Source organism: Mesoplodon mirus (genome assembly GCF_964341445.2).
Source record: "Mesoplodon mirus genome assembly, chromosome: 11".
Classification (NCBI taxonomy): Eukaryota; Metazoa; Chordata; class Mammalia; order Artiodactyla; family Ziphiidae; genus Mesoplodon; species Mesoplodon mirus.
This window is the reverse complement of record NC_138987.1, coordinates 88491508-88514188: the sequence shown is the minus strand read 5'-3', so window position 1 is coordinate 88514188 and position 22681 is coordinate 88491508. Positions and strand designations below refer to the sequence as shown.

General features: G+C 37.5%; 1 protein-coding gene across 6 annotated transcripts in view; it reads left to right on the top strand.

Annotated features, from left to right (window-relative positions):
- PIK3C2G (phosphatidylinositol-4-phosphate 3-kinase catalytic subunit type 2 gamma) overlaps positions 1-22681 on the top strand; it is a gene marked incomplete at its 5' end in the record, with an annotated part of 317069 nt that overhangs the window by 163324 nt on the left and 131064 nt on the right. For all 6 annotated transcript variants that reach the window (XM_082636498.1, XM_082636497.1, XM_082636496.1 and 3 more), the window contains 4 exons: positions 9297-9477; positions 11996-12103; positions 17077-17169; positions 18637-18766. In XM_082636498.1, coding sequence (XP_082492624.1) covers positions 9297-9477; positions 11996-12103; positions 17077-17169; positions 18637-18766 — 512 coding nt within the window. The remainder of the gene's footprint in view (positions 1-9296; positions 9478-11995; positions 12104-17076; positions 17170-18636; positions 18767-22681) is intronic.

The window sequence follows — 22681 nt, the reverse complement described above, 5'->3', positions numbered from 1 at the left end:
AAAATTGAGGAACTTTGGAAAGAAAGAAGTCAGGAGAGCATGAGATTTCTAAGGGTTGGGAAACAGGAAGTAAGAGAAAGATATTAAAGAGAAACATAATAAGAAAGTAGCAAAAAGAGAATTCCTAGATTGTGTATTAGTCTCGGGCTAAATCATCAGCTGGTATCTATGTTAGGATATCAGGAGGTGGTGCAGCATTATGGTGAACAGCAAGGGCTTTGGAGGCTGATAAACTTGCATTTGAATCCCTGGTCCACAGATTGGGTGACTTTGGGCAAGTTATTTGGCCTCTATAAACCATAATATCCTCGTCTGTAAAATGGAAGGAATCACGTTGCCTGGAGCGGACGTGAGGATTACCTAACACAGCTACATAAAATGCTTGGAAAATGCCTGGCATAGATGCTGGATAAGTTCATTAAGTATTACAGTCATGGAGCCCTAGAGCTGGAAGGTATCTTACCGAACGTCACAAACTCCAACATTTTACAGAGTAGGAAAGTGAAGAGCTAAAGGGTTAAGTTTCCTGCCAGAGGTGATGCAAGTGGAAAATCATCTTCCAAGTTATGTTTTACTGGTTTTTAGGACACTGTGTTAATCAGCTCAGGCTGCAATAAAAAATAACATAGACTGTGTGCCTTAAACAACAGGAATTTATTTCGCACAGTTCTGGAGGCTGGGAAGTCTGATTGAGGTGCTGGCCAATTTCAATTCCCTGTGAGGGCCCTCTTCCTGGCTCAGGGATGGACGCTGGACACCTTCTCAGTGTCCTCACCTGGCAGAGCTCCAGTCTCTTCTTCTTATAAGGGCAATAATCTAATTATAGGACCCCACTGTCATGGCCTTATCTAAACTTAATCACCTCCCAAAGTTTCCAACTCCAATATCATCACATTGGGAATTAGAGCTTCAACATACAAATTTTGGGGGGGACACAAACATTTGGTCCATAACAGACACAAAATATGATGCTGTGGAAAGTGCCTGGAGCAATGGTTAAGAACTGAGGGTTCTAGTCCTAAGGACCTTAGGCAGGTCTCTTAATCTTTCAGTTTCCTCACCTAATAAATGTGACAGGTGGGAGGGATTATCTCAAAATGGGGTTCAGCTCTATGCTAATGTAATGTTATTCTCTGAAAATATGAGTGTAATTTACAGTGAGAGACGTGTTTGACTGGAGTAAGAAAAACAAGGACTAATTGGGATCCCAGGACACAACAGGAGAGAGCAGAGCTAGGTGGAGCTTTTGGCAAAGGAAGAGTGGCAGGATTGGAGGGATTCTTGGGGATCAGGGAGGGGATAAAACCAGAATGAGAAAAAAGGGAAAGGCATTACAGGAGGGTCTCATAGAAAGCGATCTCTTCTAAAGTGTGCCCAGGGCCAAAATTCCACCTGTTTTGTTTTGTTTTGTTTTAGGGCTAGTAAGCAGGTAAGGAGTATAACAGTGGGGGCTGAGAGAGGTCACTGATAGCCATTCACAGCTTGGTGCTAAGCTAAGGAAAATGATTTGAATAAAATAACTTACCCTAAGCAGAAGTGTGTGTTGGAATGAGAGGAGGAGGAGAGTTTCTGCTCTCTGATTTCACATCATTCAGTATATTAAACATGTGAACATTTGAGTACATATGAGTGGATTGGAAAGAGTTTTATTTATTTACCTGTATCTCCCAAATTGACTATATCCCTCAGCAAGATGAGTGGGAACAGGCTCTGATTCCTAATTAGAGATTTAAGAATCTTATTCAGGGAAACTTACCTGCTCAGCATAGTTTTGTTTTGTTTTTTTTTTTCCTTCATAGCTTCCAGATGATCCTAAGAGAGCAACATTGCAGTGTAACAGTCATCCTGATTACAAGTGTGTACGCAAACTGGGTACCATCTATGGCTAGTTTTCATTCAGAAAAATGCCATTTAAGCTTATAATTAACTATGCAACTGGTCATAACTGTTAAAGATTTTGATATGATGATAAAGTATAAATTATAATAGTAAATATATACCTATATATCCACATATATTCAGTGTTAATAACCTATTTCTTGACGAAACAACCTTGATTTCTTGAACACAGTTCTGTGCTTAACAATGATCATCCATAAATGAAGCCAGAATCGGCAATGCTCTATAAGAGCAGTGAGTGGCTGCACGGGGATGAAGAAAGGCAAAAAGACAAATCTCAGCCAACTCTCTGAAGATTTGGGGGGCAAGATTCCCCAGTGTTTATTCTGCATGTTGAAACTTTTTCTCTCATGCAGTGCAGTGCATTTTCCGAAGCTATATTTCTTCCTGCACTGACTTGTAGATATTTAATGGTCTCACCTAGTTTTCTTTAAACTGGCTGAGCTTGGTATTGGTAGGTCTCCAATAAAAGTTTTTATTATTTTAAAATTACTACTTTTGCCCTTTTACATTCTCTAATTAAAACCAGGGTAGGGCTTCCCTGGTGGCGCAGTGGTTAAGAGTCCGCCTGCCGATGCAGGGGACACGGGTTCGTGCCCTGGTCCGGGAAGATCCCACATGCTGCGGAGCAGCTGGGCCCATGAGCCATGGCCGCTGAGCCTGTGCGTCCGGAGCCTGTGCTCCGCAATGGGAGAGGCCACAACAGTGAGAGGCCCGCGTACCGCAAAAAAAAAAAAAAAAAAAAAAAAAAAAAGGGTAGATTCCATAGTTTCCTGGTCACTTTTAGATAAACTCTTCACCACTTTTGTCCATTTTAAAACTCTATTTTCTTCTCCAGTTTGACACATACCTCCTCCCCATTCTCCAGCACCAGCCAAGCTTTAGCTTGGGGGACTTGTGGTGGGGAAAATATTGTCTGCTGTTTCATTCCTCTTCTCTCTCTGTCTTTTAGTTCTAGCTTTTCTTGACTTTGGAGTGGGAAAAAAAGAGAAAGAGGAAAGGGACCCTCCCACTTGTTGAGTCAAGCAAGTACAGTCCCCTGTCTGTGGTCTCTGACTTTACATCAAGGCCCGCTCTGTGTTCACTGTCAAAGCTGGCTACTCATCTGAGTGCGTACCTTGGGTAGCCTTGCAGGACTTCCCACCAGGAGATCTGCCTTTGGCTCAACCTCTTCCTGCACAGGAGTGGATCACATTTAATTACTTCCATGTGTTTATTTGAACCTTGAGAAATTCACACATCCTTGCTTGGCCAGTTAGGGTGCAAAAATGGAGGCTGCTCCTTTGCTATCCTGTCTTTCAGCAAACCCTCTTTCAGAGCAGAAATCTAACCTGGGAATGAGGCAGTAGTCTCCCATTCTCGCACACATCTGAATCAGTGCATTTCTTTGAGCTTCCCTCCTCACTGGACTTTGCAAGGATGAGTGGGGATAGCAGATCCACTCTATCCCTCACTAAGCTGATGACTCATGACTCTCAAACAGCCCTTTCCTTCACCCCCACTTGCAAATATATACTAAGGTCCAGGAGGGGAGATAACACTTGGTGTATCATAGCCATTTTGGCCTTCTCCCAATAAACCTCGAAGAGTTCTGTGACTTCCAGTTGTTTCTTTGGCTATTCTTAAAACATAGCATACCTGTTGTCTCTTTTCTTTAATCTTGGGTCTTGGTCGCCAACTCCAGGGCAATAAAGGGAGTTCCATTAAGCATGCTGGTATAGATAGATGCTTCCTCGTCCAAAACCATTGATCCCCTCCCTATTTAGCCATCTTAGTCTTCCAGCTGTTACCACTAGAGCAGAGCTCAGTTTCCCAAACTGCCAGGTGTACTGCCTCCCTCACTGCCCTCAGCCATCGGACCCTTTGTCTGGTAATGTGTTAGATTTGTCTAGTCCTGTGTTATGTAAGTCTTTAAAAAAAGACTTGCCATTGCCCTATTGCACTCATTAGTGCATTTTTACTCAGAGAGAATTTCCTATTAGATACTCAAACAATGGTTGGACAGACAGCAGATGGTACATAAGCCTATTCACACTTTTAAATGAGTCAAAGAGTATGTTAGTGTAATAAAATAACAATAAAATTTTAGCAGTATAACATAATATACATGTCCAAATGAACCAGGTCAAATTGTTTTTGAAATACACTTTGGGGCTTTTTAGGATCCATAGAAGAAAGCCATTTTTATTACTTTTATAGTTTTTTTATCTAAAATGTTATACTCAAATTGATCACCCATCTAATTCACCAGACTTGTCTCCAGATGACTTTTGTTTATTTTCAGTAATTAGGTTTGTCCCAAAGTATCCTCAGGGTTAACACTGGGGAGGTTTAAAAAATATGCTTCATATTCTAAAGGCAATACAAACAAACAAATGAAAACAAAAACAAAGAAAAGGGAAAAAGAAATAATATGAAACTTGGCATATTCATTAATTTTTACCATAGCAACAAATAGCCCCAAAGTTTCAGTGGCTTACAGCAAAAAAGACTTATTTTCACGTATGCAGCATGCAGGCTGCAGACTTGCTGTACTTCCACTTGGCTGCACTGGACTCCTCACAGCAATGCTCAGCTCTACTCTCTCATTCCAGCACTGAAGGAACATCCCCCAGCAGGGACACGCTGTTCTCGTGACAGATAGCAGAAGTACAGGAGAGCAGACCAATCCATGAGAGCACATTTAAAGCATCCCCATGGACTTGGGCATACATTTTATCCAGTCACATCCTGTTGGCTAAAGTGAGTCACATGGCCAATCCAGACAAGGAGTGGAGAAGTAGATGCTGCCTCTGGGGAGGCACTGGAAGTCACAGAGCAAACAGTGTGGTTGTATAAGCTTCAGGGAAGAAAACATGGAGTTGGGAAAAATAAATCTACCACATAATGTGAACACAATGGAAAAATCATAAGTATGAACTGTAACATTCTGAACGACTGTTTTTGAGGTGGTAATAAATATTAGATATATAAATTGAAATATGGGGTTAAAATTAAGTCAGTTACATACCTTAAGAGCCCGTCTCATATATTTAAGTGTTCTAAAAATGTATAAAATCTCTAGAGTATGGATTTCATTATTTTCTGAATTTATTCCCTTTTAATAGTTTTATATTCAAGTTGTTTCAAAGTGGCTTATTGACAAACATGTTGCAAAATAACTATTGATTGGAAATCACATTTCTGTGGACTTGGACCATGTAATGCTCCTTATATACAAAATTCAAAAGAAGTTCGGTGCTATATTTCTGAAAGAGCAAATCAGTATTCTAAAAATGAGCTAGTCATAGGAAACAGTTATCTTTGCAAGACGATAAAATGTATGAAGTTCCTCAGTTTAGGGAAATATTAAGTAAATCTCTCAACCAATGAGAAGTAAAATAAAGTTGTAAAGGCTAAAGAGATATATGCTTTTCACTTCTTAACACACTATTGAAACCTTAAAATTAAAAATTCCATATCAAATATTGGATTTCAGCCTTTATATGTCCCAGGGTTATAAATACACTTGAAGAAGTCACATTTTAAAATCCACCTGTGCTCACTAAGACCTGGTCTACTGAGTCACACATCTTACTCCCCATAAAGTAGCCACCAATAGAGGAAATGGAAAGGGGAGGTCCTGGAGTGACCTGAAATCATTCATCTTCATGTGTAGCTCAGTTTTCTTCTGGATGTTGTTTCCCCTCTTCACTCACAAGAAATACACAAGTGGGTAAAAAATTTAAGGCAAGCCCTAATTTGTGGGATATTGTGCTGTTGAGAACTAAAGTTAAGACCTACACTGAAGGGAGTCATGAGGCAAGGAGGGTTGGGTTGGCATGATTAGTCTGTTCTGTCCTGCTGGTAGACTGATGAAATGAGACCTATCTGTACTTTGCCTGGGCTTCCAGCAAGTCACTCATCATGGAATCAGAAGCACTTTGTGCATGAAGAAATGGAGAAAAGCTCTTATTTCCAAGGAAAATCTCCATTTCATGCTAGCTGGGGTTTGTGTATCTATGTCCACCACTAGCTCCTTAATTTAGGCAAATGCCTTTATGATATCCTATAACAAATATGCTCAGTCACCTGGGTTATGTTTGCTTCTCTTCTTGCTTTTTGCCTCTCATACTCAACACTACCCAAACCTTTAATCAGCTAGATTTTATGCATTTATTCTCATTTTAATGTTGTCATTACTTACAGTCCATAAGACACCTATACAAAATAATATCAAGTTGAGCCATTCCTGGATCTCGCATACACTAGGATAAACAGGTCTCTGACATTTTGAGATTTACCTCAGTTTGTACGTGGTCACATCGTCTGCATCTTAAAAGCCCAATCTTTCATCACCAAGTCTTACTTCATATTTCTCAGTCCCTTGACCTGAACTTAAATAAAAGATTTTTTTTTTGAATTTGGCATAAGCAATTCTGTGTCTCCCAGTGACAGTGCCTTATGAAAAGGGTTTCTTTAATGCTTAAGGGAAAGTGGCTAGCTGTTTTCCACAGTCTTAACAAACAGAGGCAATGGGTAAAAACTACTACATGAGGGTTTTAACCACTTCCTGATGGTGAAGGTCATTGACGTAGAATTGGCTAACTCTCCACCCAAAACTGCATAGTCCAACTTTCTCTGAATTGATTAAAATTAAAGGACATGTTAATTTCGCTCATCAGTTAAAGTGACTGTGTCTAAAGACACAGGAATAGACTGACCTCTCATGGTCATCTATAACACAGTATGATTTCAGTTCTGCAATTTGTAAAAAACTTTAAAGTTGGATAAAAAGCCATAGAGCTTGAACCAAATCTCACCAGGAGAGCATGTCATCATGGCAGGAATGAGAGTTTGCATGAGGTATGTTCTATAAGGAAAATAATCACAATGGAATACACTGAGTTTTCTTCACTTTTAAATTTTTTAAAACACAGTCACATATTCTCTCTGCAAATCTCCCCTGCTCTGTTTTATTTGGAGCAAGGAATCAAACTGATTTTTTTCCCTCGAATCAGCTGCTCATGAGAGAAGCAAATACATTTCTCATAGAATAAGAATTGAGTATTAGGAATACTAATTATATAATTTTGACAATTCCTATGACTCCCCACCCCTAAAATATATTTTTTCTTTAAGAATTTTAGTAAAAAGTTGACTTTGTGCAGAATAAACTTTCCTTTTATCATGTGTATAGCAGTCAGGTGGTTATAGAGTTATATTTATGTACCAGAACAGGTTTTAAATATCTTTAAAAACAAGTAACTCAATATTCAAAGTGTATGAAAATGCTGGCAAGCATTGTTACGGGATATAGAAATACTCTACCCATCAATTCCCTACCTCCACTGAAAACCAAGTAGACTGTACAATGGTATATTACCAAAGTCCTCAAAACACTGTGAAAATCTCTGAGGTATAATTCTGTATAAAATACCTTGAAGTTTCAGATGTGGATGCTTTCTTTGGGGCTTTCCAATTCATAATCACATAACACTCGTTTTCTTAGAGCCTCCGAATAATGGTGTGATACATTTATTTCATCTGACATTTCAAAAATCTCACCATAGAGGTGGGTTTGAAAACTTTTCATTGTCAACTACTCTTCTTACATTGAAGGTATAATTATAGATGGATTATATTTTCCATCAATACATCTTTAGACCCTTGAGGTTTTTTTGTTTTTTAGTGCTTTCCAGCATTATTTCCAGCATTATTATATTTCCTTTGGTAAAGTAAAAGAGGTGCTAGGAGATAAGTTGGCTTTGTAACAATGACAAGGGAACAAGCCCTTACCTTAAAAAAAAAAGCCAGGTTCATTCAATTATTTTTTTTTTCAAAGAAGATGTTGGGTGTAGGAGTTTATTAATTTATTTATTATTTATTTTTGCTGTGTTGGGTCTTCGTTTCTGTGCTAGGGCTTTCTCTAGTTGTGGCAAGCGGGAGCCACTTTTCATCGTGTTGTGCGGGCCTCTCACTATCGCGGCCTCTCTTGATGCGGAGCACAGGCTCCAGACGCGCAGGCTCAGTAGTTGTGGCTCACGGGCCTAGTTGCTCCACGGCATGTGGGATCCTCCCAGACCAGGGCTTGAGCCCGTGTCCCCTGCATTACCAGGCAGATTCTCAACCACTGCGCCACCAGGGAAGCCCTCATTCAATTAATTTTTTAACTCAGATGTGTAGGAACAGAGAACATAGAACAAATGAAAATAGTGTGTTTCTTAGAGTCTCTGTAGCACAATATATATTGGGCAGAGATGCAAAATTAGGAATGCAGAATGAAACTCATCTATATATATTTTGGCTGCTAGGCATTTAATCCTTTTTTTTTCAGTATTTCATTCTCACAATAACTTTCTTCTAGTCCTTTGAATGATAATTATTTTTCAGAAGAGAAGAAGATTAGAGACAGGTTAAGAATTAAAGAATCAATCAAAGAGAGGTTAACATTCAAGGGAATCAGTCTTTTATTTCAGTGTTTTAGGGCATAATAAAAAATAAAGTTTAAGCATGTTGGAATTAATTTTAAGGCAATAGAAATTGTCACATGGCAGAAAGCGTAATCAAATAATTGTCACTGCTCCATTATCTAGCGAAGTATCCTTCCCTTTTTTTTGTTCTATGCCTCCCGTGTTCGTGATACAAGCAGACTGCCAGACAGTGACAGAAGTTGGCTTGGGGAGGCTGCAGGATACAGATAAACTGATGTTTTTTACTACTAGTACATACTTTGTGCTAAGCCCTTTCAAATTAGAATAGCATTAGCTTATTCTATATTCCATACAGCTCTATGGAGTCAGAGTTATTTCTTTATTTTAACCTCAGCCCAGTTAAGTAACTGGCCTAACTTACCTGTAAGTTGTAGGGCTGAGATTTGAATCCAGAAATGCCTGAAAACAAAAACCATGCTCTTGCCCTTACAATATCTTCCTCCAGGTAATCAAAGGGAGGTGTTGGAAGAAAGAGCAATACTTACATATGTGACAGTGTGGAGACATTATTTTTTGAAGAAAAGCAGAAAAATGTGGGGTTGATGGTTGAGTTGCCATATAGTGTAGTGACTAATAAATACCATTTCTAAAATGCTTTGTCTGTATTTTAATAAGAAGTCAAATATATGCTCTTAAGATAAGTATTTGCTATAGAATTTAAGAAGCCTGAAAGAGGAAAAAGTGCACTGTGAACTGAAATGAGAAAAGGAAGGTCTCTTATTGATTCTTCACTCTTGGAATCTCATTAACTATCAGGTGAAACGATGACTGCCAACAAATAAACAACATTTTCCCCAGCCTGGCCTGTTAAACTGCCCAAAGCCACCACATACAGATTAGTCTGAAACACACTTATTGTTCCTGCCAGAGGTGTTTTAAAAATCAGCTTTAGATACAAGAGTTTGTTTTCTCTCTTTCCTTCAGGCTGCTAAAGGATGCACAGAATGAAGCTTATTTTAAAAGCTGGTATCAGAAGCTATTGGCTGCTCTCCAATTCTGTGCAGGAAAAGCCTTGAGTGATGAGTTTTCCAAGGAAAAGAAACTCATCAAAATTCTGGGAGACATTGGTGAAAAAGTCAAATCAGCCAGTGACCCTCAAAGACAGGTTTGTTGTGAAATCAATCTTCATGTAATAAAGTTTTGTTTTATTTCTTAAACCTGGTTCAATTAACTTTGAATTTCATAACACAGAAGGTAAATTCCTTGACTACACTTTGTCATAAGACACTTAAATCAATTCTTTTGATCAAGTTTTTTTTCAATTTACTATCCTAATGTTAATGATAATATCTATCACCAGGACATGACTTTTTGATCTAAATAGCCATGTAGCATAGACAGTACCTGACAAGAGACCAATTTAAAGGCAATTTGATTAAAATGACCGGATGAAGTAATTTGCTCAGAAAGGCAGCACAATTCAGACTCATGGAGGAAGTACACAAGGGAACTTTTCAGAGCACCCTTGTCCAAGGTACAAAATCTAGGTCTAGATTTTTCTCACACTGCACTGATCAAAGTCACATTTTTAAAGACTTGTTTTTTCCACAACAAATTAAGTGAATTAAATGAAAGAAATCAATAGTGGTGTGCATAGTATTGAATAATACTTTTATTCTAACATCCATGGACGATAGTCAAAATATTGTGCCTCTTTCATCACTGATTATAATAATGGATCTGGCTGTTCTTTTTCTTGCTCTAATGGAAGAACACTTGCTCTTTTTAATTAACTGCATTACTAGTTCCCTTCACTGATATAGATCATTAAGTAGGTTCTCTTAAGTTCAACATTCTAGATGCAGGGAGATAGTGGACATCCATTCACTGTATTAAGAATTTCATTCAATAACAAGTACTTACTACAGACTAGGGGTTAAGGATAGAAAGATGCCTAAAACATGAATCTCGTCCTCAAGGGAGCTCATGGTTTCTCTCCACCCGCTGTTTAAAATCAACAAGACTTTTCAACAAAATGATATGAAAATAGGGAAAGGATCCCAGAATTTTTTCCTAGCACAAGATTTTTCTTGCTGGAAGTCACTTCATTTGGTAGTAATGCCAGAAGCTATGCTACTTCACCTACCTAGGAGAAATTGGAAAATAAAAAGCATAAGCAGGGACTTTATTTTTAAATGGGAGACATATAAACTCTGTATGCACAGAAGAGCCTTAAGGCTAGCATCATTATAGGCAATGCAAAAAAAAAAAAAAAAAGTTCTCTGACTTCTCCATATTACTGCAAAATCATTAATTATTTTCTAATGGTAGACAAAAAGTTGAAAGCAAGTAAAATAAATTTGGCTTAAAATTTACAAAATTTGTGTATAAGTTTGGTCTTTATTTCTTATGTTTCAAAATCTCTCATGTATTTAAGATGCATGCTACAGTTAATACAGTGCCTTTTTGACTATTTACATCATGTTCCAGTGATATTGACACGATTCTCTCAGATAAATGCATTTCTCTCACCTTGACTGGCTGTTCTTGTGATAACACCTCTTCACGTGAAAATAGAAAGAGAAAAAGAAAGAGGTGGGAGAAGCATTTATAATTTCTCACAAGTTACTGTAAGCTTTTTTTCTTTTCTTTTTTTTTTTTTTAAGCCCAGTTAGACCTAACTATATGAAGTGAAGAGATTTTAGTTAAAGAGAGCAGAGGTTCCCCTCCATGGTGCTCTTCAGGCAAATCGAGGCGTAGAAAAGACAAAAGAGGAAGACAAAAAGAATGCCATTGTGGAGCTTGGCCTCATTTCTCCACCTTGTTTTGCTGGATTCTGGGAGCAGTAGATTCTATTATTTGGCAGTGAACCCAGAGTAAGAGCTAAGAAACTCTTGAGAGTTAGTTAAACACTATTAATCTGATATCCTCATTTTTAGAATTAGGCTTAAACAGTTTTCAAAGTAGGCTAAAAGGAGATTTTTTTAAATTTTTTGAATTATTATTATTTCTGAATTATTGTTTTTCTCCTTTTTTGTGTCAGGGGATACACAATCCTAAAGGTGTCATTTGTGGTCTCAGACCTTCCACATGTACAGAGGACTATGGAAGGGAGTGAGTCAAGTATCAGAAATACACTTATTGGCATTTAGTAAACTATTTGTTCATATATATTACTGCTTCTGACATTTATCAATGGTCTATAATTATCTTTTTTGTCATTATTTTGTCTCCTACTCTATGTAAATTTTTTTCTAAAAAATATTATACTATTAAGTGTAAACCTTGAGAGTTACAAACTAAGATTTCAGGGAATTATGATAAATGGATCATGTTAATAGTTACTTAAAGCAGGGGTTGCAAGTTGGTGGGTTACAGGTCAAGTCCAACCCATCGTGTTTCGTTTGAACAGAACAGTGCTTTGTTTTGGTTTTGTTTTTAATTGAATTTAAAGTTCTTCAGAAAGGACACGCAACCTTTACTTCCCCATTTTCCCCAGTACTCCCTATTGTCTTTAGCCTGCTGCCTCCTCATATGTGGCTACATCACCCACCTGACCCCAAAGCACCCAAGTGTGCAACCCCTGAATTAAGGAGTTTAATCAACAAAAGAAAATTATAACTTGAAGGAAAAGTCCAGTTCTTTTCAGTTTTGAAGATGCTTCTTCTAATGATTTTTCACAGGAGGTACTGAAGAAAGAACTTGGCAGACTAGAAGAATTCTTTCAGTATACAAATACCTGTCACCTTCCTCTGAACCCTGCCCTATGCATAAAGGGAATTGATGGAGATGTAAGTCAACATATTCAGTAGATAAGTTGAGTATTTTTGTTTTGTATTGTTTAGTTCATTGGATGTTTTTGAAATGGCAAAAACAATTTATAAATTGTTACTGCAATTATTTAAGAAAAAAGTAATTGAGTCCCATCCAAACTGTGTGTGCTCTATTTGATGCACTGTGACCAGTTGGTATCACATTAACCTCATCAGATATTTCATTGGTTTAGAAACACACTAACCACAGTTCAGTGGGAAAAAATGAAGACACTTCTCACTGAATTGATTTCTTGACTTATTCAAAATGGTTGATTTGGCGACCCCATGCAGACTGGTTTAATTTCATGCTTATTTAGATTATATGCATGCCCATGCCTAGGACACTAGTTTATCATTAGCTATAACATCTCAGTTTTGATTCAATTTAAAATTCATTGATGCTTATGAGTCACTGTGCCATATGATATGTTTGTGATTTTACTCATGCCTGGAAAACCCTTCCTGGCTTTGTTGTACTCACAAACTCCTTCTCTTCCTAAGTCTCTATCAGCCACCCTTCTCTGACATAGAATCATTCTTTCTCCATGAGCTTTATTATATTCCTTCTCAAAAATCCAAGAGTAGAAGACTCTAATAAAGAGGATTGATAAGTGAGATTTAAAAATGAAGAGGTTAAACTCTCATGCATGCACAATAAGTGTTACTTCACTAAAGTCGGAATACAGTCAAGAAAAACAAATTTAATAATTAGGAGAAAAATCAGACCATTAGTATGAATAGAAAAAGTTTTACTAGAAGCTTAATACTGTCACCTTTACAATTTTGCTGCTGCAAGGACACCCTACAAATTTTCCAAATATGCTGCATAGACGTATTTTGAATAATAACAAAATAAGGCATCAATTTTATAAACTGAGATATGTCTATCTGGGCTAAAATCCAAATCATCACTGATTTAAAAAAATTGTGTGACCTTTTAATCATTAGCCGTATGCACTGATTGATGCTAAAGATACACGGAAACATTTCAAAAACACAGAGCATCTTAATGTAGAAAGAACAATATATCAATAGTTCATTGAGTCCAGATGTTATTTTTTATTTCTGCTTTCTTGGTTTGTCATTGTTGTTTAAGGAATAGAAAGATTGTTTTCAATTAAAATTACATATGCGTTGTGGCTTGTGCAGGCCTTGGTGATGTGGGGCACCAGCTCTAGTGGATCGTTGCTGTGAGTGTCCAGGTGAGCAGGCCATGCCAGCGGCATCACCAGTTCAGGAGTCATCACCCATAGTGCTGTGGCTGGGACCACACTCCTTCCCTACAGCAACCTGCAGCCATCGGCATTTTCCCTGAGGCTGGGAAGCGCCCTAAGTAGAGCCACCTCTTTGTCCCACCTGCTCTGGTCAGCTGTGCCTGTGCGTACAGCAGTGAACAGGGCGGATGTGGAGGGTGACGCTCTCACCTGCAGAACATGTTAGTCTGTCCTCCAGTCCTGCTGAACAACGAGGAGGTCTGAAGGGACGTGCATCACATAGGAAGGTGCAGTAAATGCAGCAGAGTTCTAGTCAGAGCCCACATCTGGTTGCCCATCAGAGGATCCATACTGGGAGTGTCATGAGTGTAGTAAGACCTTCAGACAAACCTCTCAGCCAGTGGTTCATCTGAGAACCCACTGAGGGTACAAACCCTATGAATGTGAGAGTGTGGGAAGACTTGTCATCACTCCTCCCATCTCAATAAATACCAGAGACTCCATCACTGGGAGAAACCTCATCAAGGTGACGAATGTGTTAAAGCCTTCACTCCACGTTCCCTGCTCATTGCTCATCAAGTAGCCTGTACTGAGGAGGGGACTTCTGAGTGTAATGAGTGTGAGGCCTTCATGCAGTGTAGAACCATTTTCCAGTGTCAGACACTTCACACAAGTGAGAAACGTCATGTTCAAGCGAGTGTGGGAATGCTTTCTGTTCCATTAGAGACCTTGCTGACCATCAGAGAGTTCACACTGGGGAGAAGCCTTACAGCGGTAAGGAATGTAGTAAGGCCTTCAGTCAGAGTATATGTCTTATTTGACACTGGATCCTCCATGCCAGGGAACAAGCACATACATGTCGGCAGTGTAGAAAAGCCTTCAGTCAGACCTCTCAACTAGTTGACTATGAGCAAACTCATACCAGAGAAAAGCCTTTTGAATGCAGCATGGCAAACGTTCAGTATAGTAAATGTCTTATTTTATATCACAGACTTCACACAAACAAAAGCCCTCTAAATGTGGAAAAGATGCAGTCAAAACCCATACCTCATTACATACCAGAGAATTCACACTGGTTAGAAGTCCTATGAATGTAGTAGTCAGTATGGGAAGGTCTTTGTTTATAGCACCAATCTTACAGTACATCAGAGAGCCCATCAGGGGAGAAACCTGATAAATGCAGTGATTTTGGGAAAGTCATTACCAAGCTTATCGTGCATCAGAGTTCACTCTGGAGAGAAGTCCCGTGAATGTAGTGAGTGTAGGAAAGCCCGCATGTATAGTCAGCATTCTATTTTAATCACCGTCAGTACACTACACTAGGGAGAAGTACTCAGGCCTGGCTCAATCCATTCTTTTTTTTTTTTTTTTTTTTTTTTTTTTGCGGTATGCGGGCCTCTCACTGTTGTGGCCTCTCCCGTTGCGGAGCACAGGCTCCGGATGCGCAGGCCCAGCGGCCATGGCTCACGGGCCCAGCCGCTCCGCGGCATATGGGATCCTCCCAGACCGGGGCACGAACCCGTATCCCCTGCATCGGCAGGCGGACTCTCAACCACTGCGCCACCAGGGAGGCCCTCAATCCATTCTTTAAAGCATGGGTCTCCAAGACAGAGAGCAAAGGTCTTAGGTTTGGTTAAACTTTCTTTATAAGAAGAATTCTCACCCCTGTCTCTCCTTGGAACCACTAATCACAATGGACCATTTCCTGTTTCACTAAGGGGTAGATCATATGAGAGAGTGGGAATAACTGAATGCAATTCTTCTCCCCTCCTGGGAAAGTAAAGACCAGACATTTCATTTACTAATAGGTTTCTTTTCCTTTTTAAAAACTGTTTTAAGTCTATTTCACTAATTTTCACTTTTCAAGACCAGAGGTTCTATCTTCCTTTCTCCATTCTAGCTTTTCTTATCTTCCTTTCTCTATTCCAGATTTTTTGTCTCACCATTTACATAAAATATCCTCCAAGACTTTGATTCATTCTTTCCTGTCTCTTGGTTATGGCCCTCCCAATCCACTTTTAACTTCTACTCTAATCTAAGGTGTCCTTGTTTACCTTTTTCTACCTAGCAAACCTTTTCTTTTACCTGTTTGCCAATCTATGTCTTTCACAATCTTCAAATTCAGCTCATCTCTGAAAGACTCTCTTCTTCAAATGCTTCTTCATTCAGCTGTGAAATGCATGCGTGTATACATTCATACCAACTTTTGCAGGCTCTATGAGAGGTGGATATGGTGTCTCTTTCTATTAGCATATAGTCAATGCTTTGTGCATACTAGTTGTCAAATGTATAGTATTTTTGCCATGACTCAAAAAATATACTGCATGTGAAAACCAAAATATTAAGCAATGAAAGCAATATAGCTCTGAGTGATATAATTGAGAAGAGGGGCTAAACCTTGCCCTCAGCCTTTCTTAGCCCTTTGTCTCTTCCCTGGACTTGGCATACCTCGAAGAGATCATCACTCTCCCACCCCAGCCCCCAGAATTGAATGAGGAGAATTTGAAAACCACTAAACTAGACTCTGGCCTAATACAGGGTTTCCTAATTCAATACCATGACAGAAGGTCATATGTCCCCTGATTGACTGATTCTTGCAGCGGGAATTCATTACTTAACAAGCAGCCTCATCCTTTTACTATAAAACTCAAATTGATTCAGTAAACAAGGGTTTCTGTTTGCTTAGGGATTAGGTTAGATTTATGTTGATAGATTAAGAAATAGATCCTTTCCTCTCAACTTCTACTGATTTCAGACTTATCAGAAATAATGATATTCAGACTGATCCTTCAAAATATATTGATGTCATATTTTACTAAGTTGATGAATTGAAAGTATCCTTTTCCTTTCTTTAGTATTGATTTAATTCTTGGCTGTCAACATGAACTCTCTAATAACCTAAAGACATACAGCCTTTTAACACTCAAACAGTTGTAAGCACATAAAAGGAAAATAATGGACAGTAGTCGATATCATAAAACTGAAAATAGAAATGTAAAGTAAAATTGAAAGAAACGAGAATAGGAAATATATGTTGTACTGTTACTTGTAAAGATAAGAAAATGTTCATTAGCAAAAAGTGAAAAAGAATGCGTTAATCTTTTTGAAGTACCTGATTAGTGTCAGACACTGTAAAAGGTATTTTATATCCATTAGCTCATATACCTATTACAAAAAAAATGTGTGAGGTAAGAGTTTTATCCCGATTTTACAGTGGGATACAAACATTTAAGTAACTTGTCTTGCAGCTAATAAGTTGCAGAGGTCTTACAGCTGATAAGTTACAGAGTCCAAATTTGAACTCAGGTCTTTGTTAATTCTATATGCATGTTTCCTTAAAGTATGCTGCAGGGCAGAAAGAATGAAAAGGAAATATTTTTTTAAATAGCAATTTCATCTTTTAGGCATTAACTAACTAGCATAAGCATAATACCCACATACTACTTAGTTTATTTAAACTCCCTACACATCATCACTGTTTAGTGAGAAAAAAATGTAGTTGAAGATTTACAACCTGCCGAAAAGCTGGCATTTTTAGTTTACAAATAAAGGCTTTGGTTAGTAGACTAAAGTCTTTTTTTAAAATAAATATGTTTCTTTGTTCCAAAGTGTGAGAATTATTCATATGTGTTACATTTGCTCATATAACAAATTCTGCAAGGGGCCATGATTGCAAGGAAACTGTTCTTTTTGCTTTGTTTTGCTCACCATTTTTCTCTTCTTTTTGTCCCGTAGGCATGTTCATATTTCACATCTAATGCTTTGCCATTGAAGATTACTTTCATTAATGCTAATCCAATGGGCAAAAACATCAGTGTCATTTTTAAGGTACAGTAGCCCTCCTGAAACATCAAATTGATTCCATTGGTAGAACTATTGATTTATTACTCACAAAAAGAAATTATTATAGCCCTTTTCCTCTGGCAGCAGCACAGAAGATTCCAGTTATTTTTGATTCTGCATTTTTACAGAATTATAATACATGTCAAACTATGATTGGCAATAAATCAAACATTACTGGCTCAAAGCCAATGAATCTTCAGTGCAAAACTCCGGGAGGTATGTTTCAATAAATGAAATAATGCAATCACTTTTGAGTAATACAGAAAGCAGAATTGTGGTAAAGTTCCTAAGGGGGAGAGTCTTCCTTTGGTCTAGATACTAAGTGCGAATCAAAATTAGCTGAAACTCAAATGATATGATTTAGCATAAAATTCTTATCTGTAAGCACTTGCTTATTTTAGTAATTTGCGTTGTTGTCTTCTTTTTAAATAAAATATAAATAAGGGCCATATCAGTCTTTGTCATGAATCCCGTGGAACAATAGAGTAAAAGGTTAAGAGTAAAAGTCAAGTAGGAAAAAGGGACAGAAAAAGGAGCTGTAAGTAAAAAGTAAGCATTTGCCAGTCGTTCAATTAAATTTGATAAGTTATTCAGCCAAACCAGACAACAAGGTCGCAGAGTGGAATTTTTTTAGATTCTGACTAGTTTTGAAGATAATGATTAACACAACTATACTTTTGCTGTGATCTATGTAAACCTCAAGCATTAATGTTCCCCCGGCACTGCATTTTTGGTGAAGAAAAAAGAAGAACACAAAATCTCATCTTGGCATAGTTTTCTGCGTATAATTTAGAAAGCATTTCCAAAACCAAGCCTCTTATTAGTTAAAAGCATAGAATTGTCCTTCCCCTTTGGACATATTCCATGTCCTTCACCTATGCTAGAAAAACACCCCTTTATCATTTCTTATTATTACCAAAGGCTGTTCACTCTGAAAACTTCTTAACTGCCTTCATAACAAGAGAAGTCAATGATTCAAAGTCTGATGAATTATATGTGTGCTATTTATACTCCCAGTCAAGAAGCTCTTGGTAGTCTAACTGTATATCTGTGCATAAATTTATGGCACATCAAATAATGTTTCCCTTAGAAAGAGATTTCACTTGGCTGAGTTTGAAATTTGCATAAACATTCATCCAACCTCTCCTCACCAGACTTTGAGGTTAAGACATTGCACATGGATAATAAATTGAAAGATTATTATCAGGGAACAACATTCAAAGCAGCTTCTAATTTAATGGCTAAAGCTTCTGTAATCATTTAAAAGAAAGTTCTCATTTTCTTTGATCTTCTATCAGAAACACAAGGTATTCTTAGTGCTAATAAAACAATTGAAACCACCCTAAGTCAGGCTGGAAAATTATTCAAGGAAGGAAATGACATATACCATATTTGAAAGCTTTTAATGGAATTCAAGGAGAAACCCAGAGTCTATAATTTTGTTTTTAACAGGCTGGCGATGATCTTCGTCAGGATATGCTTGTTCTGCAGATTATTCATGTGATGGACAATATTTGGCTGCAGGAGGGCCTGGATATGCAAATGATCATTTATAGATGTCTATCCACAGGAAAAGGCCAAGGTCGGTATTGATTAGAAAGCTGGTTGACTTACATTATTTATCTCATGCATTCATCAGTAATATGCCCCCAGAGTTGCCACAGCTTTCATTTTAGATTACAAAGATCTAAACCTGGTCATTCTTCTTTTTTTACAAAGAATTATTTTCAAAAACAATAAAGCCAAAATGATTTATGTAAAGCATAATGTCCTTCTAGATATTAATTAGGACTCTTGACAACTCAAATGTTAAATGTAATATCCTTTTGTGTGTCCTTAAGGGTTAGTTACATTAATGATTAACTCATATTTTTTTCTCTTTTTCTAAGCTGATAATAGAAAAGTCTACTCATTCAAAAAATTACAATTGTTACCTATTAACACAAAATTTACAAAGTTGCAAATGCTTAAAGGAGTTCTGAAAATTCTAAATACATTATAAACATGCATTCAGTTTCTAAAAGACTTTTGAGTAAAGTGTAATATCAACAATCAAAGATGACCATTCATGCAAACTTTGAGCATACTTCAGCATTTCTCTTCCTTGATAAAAGCCAAGCGACTAATATGGAAATATAATTACATTTATACACATTTTCAATGAAAATAATGTTGAAGATCCACCCTAATAATTACTCAAACGTCAGAGGTAAAAGTTGTACTTAATTACAATCATGCTAAATTGAAGAAATAATTTCTAGGATATCATATAATTTTTTTTACATGGGGCCATTGCCACTTAGCATTTCATTAAATTAATTAGTATGAATTATAGCAGATGCATCTGCATAAACAAAGGGATAAAAATACCATAGAACTGGAAAGGGGACCTAGATCTATGTTGTCTTTTTTTTTTCTTTTTTAATTCAGACAGAACTCCAGTTTAAACCCATCATCTCAAAAGAGAAACTGTCATTGCCTGGCCCTCCAGTTCCTGAGGTCCCACTGCGAGGCTCAGTACCCCAGCCAACTGTGACTCAAGATTTTGGAAACTAAGCATGGAAGCACCTCCTACTTAGCTTAACTTGCAATTGGATACTTCAGGACTACTGTTACAAGTCATACTGCCCAATTATTTTGATTCTGATAATAGGGCCCTTGTTTCCATGCCAAGTATCCCACTCCCGAACTCCTTCTAAAGTTCTAGTTCCTAAAAGTCTTTTATTACTGCTACTCTGAGATCATTATTCCTTGAGTTTTTCTCTCCCTTTTCTCACATAAATGACCTAATTCTTCCAAATCCTAATATGTTGAAAGGGTAAGAATAAACCTTAGATGAACCAAGCTGAGCTTTTTGGTGTCACATGGATTACTTTTTCTTCAGAAATTGAATACAACACCAACCTCAGTGGAATTCTTCAATTCCATCTACTCATTTCTCTGTTTATAATCATAGGAAGTAATGGAGGCTAAGACTTTTAAAGTTAATAAAATAATCCAGCAGAAATCACTCTAGACTTGTGCAAAGTTACAGATGTCATAAGACAAACAAATTATTCTTTCCCACTATCTACCAATAATCTCTTTGGTTGTAAGGTTGTACTGGAAAGATACTTCTTCAAGAAAAATGGAGATCATTAAAGCAAATGTCTTCTTTTAAGAGATTAGTTTCCATTTTTAATCAGGTTCCAAGGCTTATTGAATATCTCCTGTTCTCAAGAAATGTCACAAAGTAAGATAGGGAATACTAAAATGACCTAAACAGGGCTGCTGCCCTTAAGGAGAGTATACTCCAGGCCACAGGTTTACATGGCTTTATCAACATTATTGTTGGCTATAATTCTCATGACTACTTTGTATATGATGTTGTAGGAATTTTGGGAGAGATTATCAGAGCAGATAAAAATTCTTTCAGATTTATTTCATTGCTCTAAATTTGCTCCAGATTTGATGGACATAAAAATTACTTAGGAGAGTTGGAGCAGCTATATCTAGGACCCAAGCAGGATGCTATATCAGGCTCTTCACTGGGCAGGGGTGGGGAGGGGACGGAGGGTGGGGGACTGAGGCTCAAGTCTCAGTAATTGCAAAAAGCTGCTCTGGAGTTTCTCATGCACACCTTTTTGAGAACCACTGCCTTGTGTGATACCATCTTGAAAAGTTTTGTCCCTAAGAACCTTGTTACTTAAAGTATGACCTGTGGACCAGGAGCATTGACATCACCTGGGAGCTTGTTAGAAACTCAGAATCTCAGACCTTACTCCCACCCTACTAAATCAGAACCTACGTTTTAACAAGATCCCCAAGTAATACATATGGGCATTAAATTTTGAGGAATCTGCATTAGAGAGCTATGGGAATGGAGCCACACATATTACTGTGCACAGAATTATGCTAGAAGTATTTTAAAAGTGTATGATACATACTAGCTTAAAATGTATAAAATGTAATTTATGGTTTTAATTAATGAGCAGAATTTAGCCACCATGATTGTTATAAATTAGGTGCAAAGTTTTCTGGGTAGTCAACAATGAAAGATATAACAAATGGCTTGGGATTTAGCAATGATTAACTCCCTGAAGGCAAATGTGATCTGAGGAGTAACTGACATTGCTACAGCACCCTATCTAAAGGGTGCAGTAATCTAAGTCCTAATTTGGGTCATGGTCAGATGCAAGGTGGCAATGAGGCATGCAGGAATCAGGTAGAAGGTGGTTTTCTGTTACGAAGTGTTAAATGGAGGAACTGGAAAAATGAGGGAAAATTTCAGGATTAGAAAGTGGAATTATATTACTCTTTTTAGAGTAATTATATTACTGTTAAATGCAGTGCTTTACATTTGCTATCTCACTTAATAAGCACAAGAAAACTAGCACAAGAGCAGAATACTGTTGGGGGAGAAGGGAGAAGTGTTATGATATTAAAGATATGCCCAGGATTTATCTCTGGGATGTTACATCTCCTTCTTTCTTTTTGTTTTTAACAAATAGATTTTAATAGGTTATTTTTGAAGCATTCAATTCCCACTCTCCATGTTTGTTTCTTTCTGATAAGGCAATGTATCAATAGATGCCTAAGGGTCATGATTGGGCTGGGCTGGGCTATTGGATATTAAGAGATTAAGGCTGAAAAAAAGGGGAGAGTGAGAGAGAGAGAGAGAGAGAGAGAGAGAGAGAGATTAAGCCTGCAACCAGCTGCCACTGGCCAAATCCAGCACTGAGAAATGTTTCGCTTACCATTACAGTGATCTTCTTGTTTGTTGTTTAATTTGAATATTTTTAAGGTAGACCACGAAATAGTCAATTTTTAAAACTTAATCTTCTCTCTTTTCATATAGTTACATTTATGTCCCTGGTCCCTTTGGGAATTTGTGTTTGCAACTCTTGCAGTTGTCAAGATTGTGGAAATCAGAAATTCTAGAATTTAATTTCTTTCAATGACTTTATTTACAGAACTGTGCATTACAGGTTGTTTTGTGGACATTAGTCCTGGGAGAATTTTAAATACTGGGTTTAAATTGCTGTTCTGTACAGAATAAAAATCAGAAGGCTTGAAAATATTTACATTCCAATAACCTTAGGAACACAATGAAAAGAAGCCTTGATGGATGCATGGCTAGTGGGGCAAAACTCCTATTGAAGTTCAATCAATATATGCTCCCTTAAAAAGATTGTTATCATAGTTTCACTTTAATGCAGACTGAGAAGGAAGAAGCAGGTGGTTCTGTACATGTTCACTGCAGAGTTACTCTGTTCACTCCTAGAAATGAAACGTTGAACAGTGAAGCTTTTATTAACCTGAACATTGATTTTTATAATGTATTTCAAATATTCATCACGGAGGTTGTATTTGATTCACTTACATTATAAATATGCTTGTTACACAAGTTTGAATGTCCTCCCTTAAACTGTAAATGAATGCACAAGCCATATGTTAATTAATTCACTGCTCTATTGACTCAGTGGGGTCGCTGGGAGACCATCTAGATTTGCTCTCT